We start from the raw sequence: 6,463 nt of genomic DNA on the forward strand, positions 1-6,463 counted from the left end.
TGCAGTGTTATTGCACATATTTATTTTAAGATATAACCGAAGTTAAAAGCAAAGCAGCTTGTTTCCCTCTGCCTTCTACTCAGATTTGTCTGCTGTAGTAGTTCTTGATTGTATGGGTCTGGGCCTTGTGCATGTCTGTTCGTGCTCCTACTTACCAAGTGGCCTCTCTCTTGTCTGACCACTCGACCGCCCCACTGGTAGACTTGCTCTGGCTTTACAGCCCCTTGTAAAAGGGGCTATAGGGGGAAGAACCTCTCTATCAGACATGGCCTCTGAAGCCAGAAGGTCCTGCTGCTCCGCCAAGCCTAGTACACCAGTATAAGGGGGGCTTTCAGACGGCCGGGGGCTCCCCGCCTAAATGGAATGAAATAGAAGAAAAGATCTGATGGAATTCTGTTCCTGTAGGGGGTATAGTGGCGCAGAATCTACATCAGGACAGTGGGCTTGCGTGATGATTACAGTTCCAAACTTCCAGTCTTTTCAATGGGATAATGCTTACAAGAGGACATTTTCAGAGGTCATCACAGGAACAATTGGAATGGAATAACATCCTCATTTTTTGTCTTTACACACCACTAACAATCCCCAACACACATGGGTGTCAAGTAAAGGTCTAGGTCAGCGACCACTAATAAATGCTGTGTTAAGTTACTGCAAATGCAAACTAACCATTTCATTCTCCTGCAGCTTCATATTAACTCTCTCCCCACCACTGCTGAGATATCTAATCATTTAAGACACAACACCTCCCCACCAATGATGAGATATCTCATCCATTGCTGTTTCACTGTGAGGCAGTAAGGGATGCTGTGAGGGAACATCTGAAGAAAGAAATTATCACTCCAAGAAGAAGAGTACACTGGAATTGAGCAGCAGCAGAAGACAATAATGTTATCTAGCATCCAGATAACACCACACCTAATCACTTGTGTGATTTTGATTCTGTTTCTATTGGTGACGGTGAGCATAGAGAAGTAGCATGTGGAACAGTAGAAAAGGATGGGTTCTACGATACTCCTGTACAGGAGGAGCAGAAGGTGGGGTGCGACTGAGAGTGCCTTGAGTTTACGGATGGTGGAGAGTTTCTGTTGGGAGCATGTTTGGGTGTCAGTATTGTGATTATCAAAACTGTGTTTATTATCAAGGGTGATATCAAGGTATTTGAAGTTCTTGACCATCTCTACTGGCTCACCATTGATGGAGATGTGGCTGTGGGGGGTGAAGGGTATGTTTCAGTTGTCAATGAGCAGTTCCTTGGTTTTGGTGACATTCAGAAGAAGGTGGTTTTCTGTGCACAACTGAGTGAAGTGGGAGATGGAGTGCTGATAGGTTGTGATGGAGTTACTGTCCTTGAGGAGTGCAAGTATGGCTGTGTCTTTGGAATATTTGAAGTACTGTGTGATGCGGGAAGGACTGAGGCAATCATTCGTGTAGAGGGTGTACAGGAGGGGGCTCAGAACACAACTCTGGGGGGCTCTGGTGTTGGTTATGAAGGTGGTGGTGTAGTGGTGCCTACTCTCATGGCCTGGGGTCTATTAGTGACAGAACTGTGGACCCAGTGGATGAGAGGAGGGGGGACCATTGAGATGGTGGAGCTTGTTGATCATCTGGTAGCGTTGGATGGTGTTGAAGGATTTGAACAGACAGAACATGTCCATCAAATTCAAATTCACTCATCTTGGCAGTTGACATATACCTATTAGACTCAAAATAGAGAAGCTTCTTTCTATTAAACTGATACTGTATTGTAGTCTGGAATTTATGTCACCAGGGGTTAGTCTCTGTGTGGCATCGCAGCTGAGAAGACAAACATAGCTTTCATAAGAAGAAACATGGCGTCTTGATGATAATATTAAGTACAGTGGCGTACAGTGTAGTTGAACCAATTTACAAATACCATCATAATACTGTATACCCTCGTAAAATGTCAGGAGGGTATGAAGGTATAAAAAAATGGATACCGCCCAAGCCTATTACCCATTCATTTAAAGCATCATCATACAGTGCTAGTTGACGGTCAGTCATGAATATTTTGTGCTCATGTTGCTCCCCATCTTCCCATCCCCCCATCCCCATCATCTGTCATTTCCATACAAACCTATCATCACCATTTTTTCTTGTTTTCCACAGTTGATGCCACCCTAAATTTAGGAATTTAGGAAATTCTTCAGTTGGGACAATTTTGTATTAGCTACAATCCTATCCTAAGATAAGACAGAATGTTCTCCTAAATGCAGGTGGGAAACAGGTTTCTGTAATACTAAAAATCTTAAATATCATCCTAAACTGAGATAAGCAGTTTTCAGACAGGAAGTTACGGACTATAATGAGGCCAGACATTGAAATATTGCATACAAGAAGCAGTAGCCAGTGACGAAGAGCTACAGGTGCGAACTTGCTTCACACATGACACAAACAACTTCTCACAGCCAGGAAACCAATTCCTTTCACTAATCTGCTGTTCGCAGATTCATAACATCAGATCACAGCTGCTCAGGATAATGAAAAAATTATTGCATGGTGTCTGAATTTTGTGACATGTAAACCACATCTGCATTTACCACCAGTGACTATAGGTGAGACATAAACAATAACTATGCAACTGCCTGATAGCATCAAAACCTGCTAAAGTTGATTCATATTACCAATCATGTTTTTAGGTGTCTGTTCACACTAATACAGGCTCATAAAAACATTTTTGGACAATAGTTTGAAAATCTGGCCCCTACAGTGTCTGCTTTGAAAAATTCTGGTCCTTGGACAAATGCTGTTGATAATAATGTTAATTTTAATAGTAATATTAATGTATTACCAGGGTATTGAGAAATCTCAGTATGATATGATTTTCATACTGTCATAATACAGATGCTCCACTTTCCATTAAACTAATAGGGAGATGCTGTATGGGGTCAGTCTGTGCTGCACTGCAGCTCAGCAGACTAACATGGCGTCTAAGGGATAAAAAGTAACAAGGAACAGAACTAACTAGTAACAAAAGAAGAGAAAAAAAAACTCTTTTGGGGAGTATTTTGGATTTACTCCTGATCATAAAGGTAAGCCTGTAAACACTGTACACTAATGACTGATCAGAATATTGTATCGTACCAGGCATGTAACTTTAATAAATGGAGGGGACAAGTGGCAGATTAATTACTGGCAGAGTGATGGCAAATATGAGCTGAGTGGAAAACATGAGCAGTAGGGCTGCATGATATAGGAAAAAACTGACATTGCGATTTTTTTTTAACCCTGCGATATATATTGCGATATGAAAAAATACAGGAATTTTCACCAGATGACTTGAATAGCACTTTATGTTACTGCTGCCATCTTGTGGACAATTAACCTGCACTGATCTTGCGACTCACTGCATATACAGGGGCGTGGTCTGCTTTGGCAAACTGATTAAGAACGATTGTCATTGGTGGATCGCTGCACGCAGTGTGTGTCAGGTACCCTTGAAATTAGATGATTTCATTTGCCTCCTACGTTGCAAGAGCTGCGATGTGACTATTGCGCACACGTACATTGCGATGACGATGCTCAAACGATATATTGTGCAGCTCTAGTGAGCAGTGAAGTTTTCAGTCTGGCAAAAAATGTACAGCACCAGTGTAATGTAGAGTTAAGTTAGGTTTATCAGGAAATAATACTTCTAAGACCAAAGCAAAGATACTGCATGTGTTGTTACACAGCTTTGGGAACATCGTGGCTATGTCGATCAGCTAAGGGAGTGCGTTTTGGGACTACTACAGTACAGTGCAGTATAGTCGAGTTGAGGTGTTTTACACGTTTTACACAAATACCGCCATAATACTGTATACCCCTGTAAACTGTCCAGAGGATATGAAGCTATGAAAAAAACAGATGCAGTCCAAGCCTACCCTGAAGTGTTGTCACCAAAATTATGACTTTAATACGTTACCTGCCTTAAATATCTTGATACCAATACTGCAACGATACCACAGCAAAAACCTAAAACAGTCCCTCCAGGATTTTGTTGGATGTTTTTGGGATTGTGGCAGCCTAAAATGCCAAACTGTGTGAGCAAGTGGAAACTGCAAAGGAAAGTTGCACTTAATAATTCAATAATTCCAGGGAGAATACAACCACACTCTGTTCTGAGTGTTCTAAATAACATTACCAAAAAGGCTCGTGAGTACAAAAATTTCTAACAAAATGTGCTTTATTTGTAAATAAAGAAAGGCACTTAGGGACAATTCCACAAAAAGCTAATTTTTTTTGGAGCTCAAACTATAAAACTAAAAATAAAAGTGCACTGAGCATTGATAAATGTAAATCACAATGAACGCTTGTGTTCTTTTCAGTAATTAAATAAAAAATACAAAACAAAACATCAGTGAATAATAAAACAAAACATACGTCGGTTCACTGAGATGTACGTGTACAATGTTTCTGCAGGAGACTGCTATGCTGTGGGAACTCACAGGAAGTAACGGCAATTTGCCAGTTTGACCTAAACGCCACACCAAAGTCACAGCAATTGGTTGAATTTGTGTGAATTGTTACAACTTCCTAGAGGGACTACCTAAAACACCAGGAAACATAATGTTATAACATATAAGATGACAGTCACAAATAAATGGCTTTAAAAATGGACAACAGAGGATAGGTATTTACACTAAGTTTGAACTCTTGAAAGAGAATCTGGGATTTAACCATCACTTTTGTCTTGCCTTGAATATGGACTTAAATATTTCAGTTTGCTCACCTACAAAAACAATGAACATAAATAACAATAACTGTAAGTAACTGTAAAATAAAAAATACAAAAGAAGAAGTGAAAATGGAAATGAAAGACGTTTCAGTCTCCATAACCAGGGCAACATTGACGTTACCTGTAATTCTGATGTGACGTTGCTTCACTATTTCTCATGAAACTTGTTGGTCTCGTGTCATTCCATGTAAGTGAAAACGTAGTGTTATGCATTAGAGTAGCATCAAAATGACAACTCGCATCCTATACTGATTCAGTAGCAAGGGACTGCACTTTCTGTGTCAGTGCAGAACTAACTTGTAAAATGCAGGACAGGTAGCAAACCTAAATTTGCAAGTGCACCTTTAAAATAACTTGTGTGTGGTAACGCCGAACGGAAGTGTGTGGTGTAGTGCTTCATTCAGTGTTTCTTGGTTCACTTCGGCCGATGTGGATTAATTGTTATTACGTGACGAAAGAGAAAATTGTCAGATGTTAAAGGGAGTTTGGCGCCACAGGCCCCTCCATAAAGCACAGCTGTATATGCTGCAGCTGAGCAAACCGTATAGTACTATGTTGATATAGTAAGTAAGCTCGCCAGTTCGGCTATGGACTCGAGTTTAGCTAGATGGACACAGTGTTACTAATAATTAACTAATAATCTACACGCTGCTGGTTCATGTCGCTGTCAGTAACTTTCTTTCAGCAGCACAACAGAGCTCGGTCGTTGGAGATGTTTCGTTCACGTTCAGTTCAAAATGAAACAAGCTTACCTGGAGGGAGAGGCTTGCGGCGTGCGAACTTGGAGCTAACGACAGCTGGCTCACGTTGTGTGGGGTCAAGTCCCAGCGCTTCAAGATAATTTACAGGTTATTTTCTTCGTCTATAAAACTTTTTTTGGTTCTGTCTGCAGGATGATCTCATCAGGATCAGGTGGACTGAAAACCTCCGCCTCGCTGTGACTGCGTCTCTCTGTCTGTCGCTGGTGTAGCCTACTATTACAACAAACTCCACCTCAGCAAATAATGCTGGCTTTACCAGTCTGACTAGCAGAACAGTCCAACTTGTCAACTTAATGACATCACACACGTCGCCTACTATAGTGAGCCAGAGTATCTGAAGTCAGCTTCGCTTTTCTCACTGTAGTGAGAACCCCCGCCCCTCACTACACACACAGACACTACATTAACATAAGTCAACAAAATAGTAGCCTATGTCACAGCTTCATTGAAATAATAGTTTGAAAGGTATTATTTCTCATGTCTTCACATTGACAGACACCCAATTACTCACCACTGCAGCTCCCCAAAAAAAAAAATTTAGATGCAAAAAGCTGTCCCTTCCATCCATGTTATTGATAATTCAATTCAAATTCCATTTCAAGATAATGATTAATTGGGAATAAGTGACATAAATTATTCATCAAACATTCCTACTCACTGTATACAATTAAAGGAACAGTTCACCCAAAAATGAAAATTCAGTCCTTGTCTACTCACCCTTATTCCAGTTGTAGGTCAGGTTTAGTTTTTGAGACCACAAAACATTTCCGGAGTTTCACAGGAAAACAGAATCTCCTAAACAAGTGAATGATGCCCAGTTTTCAAACACAAAAAACAAAAGAATAAAAATATTAAATACCTCCATACTGCTCATCTGGTATAATCCAACTCTCCTAAAGCCCCAAATTAACTAAATATTGTTATTTACACCATGTTTTTAACCCAAATCTTGACTGTAGATCCT

At 40.4% G+C, this 6,463-nt stretch overlaps 1 protein-coding gene across 1 annotated transcript in view; it reads right to left on the bottom strand.

The window, feature by feature from the left end:
- The window catches only part of LOC146318490 (sickle tail protein-like), a 93,035-nt gene extending 87,190 nt beyond the window's left edge, over positions 1–5,845 (bottom strand). The window contains exons 1-2 of the mRNA XM_084733228.1: positions 5,491–5,845; positions 156–354 (exon numbers count right to left, since the gene is read on the bottom strand). Coding sequence (XP_084589354.1) covers positions 156–267 — 112 coding nt within the window. The 5' untranslated portion in view covers positions 268–354; positions 5,491–5,845. The remainder of the gene's footprint in view (positions 1–155; positions 355–5,490) is intronic.
- Positions 5,846–6,463: the final 618 nt, after the last annotated feature.

This window comes from Lutjanus erythropterus, chromosome 12, assembly GCF_056507025.1.
Source record: "Lutjanus erythropterus isolate fLutEry1 chromosome 12, fLutEry1.hap2, whole genome shotgun sequence".
Classification (NCBI taxonomy): domain Eukaryota; kingdom Metazoa; phylum Chordata; class Actinopteri; order Lutjaniformes; family Lutjanidae; genus Lutjanus; species Lutjanus erythropterus.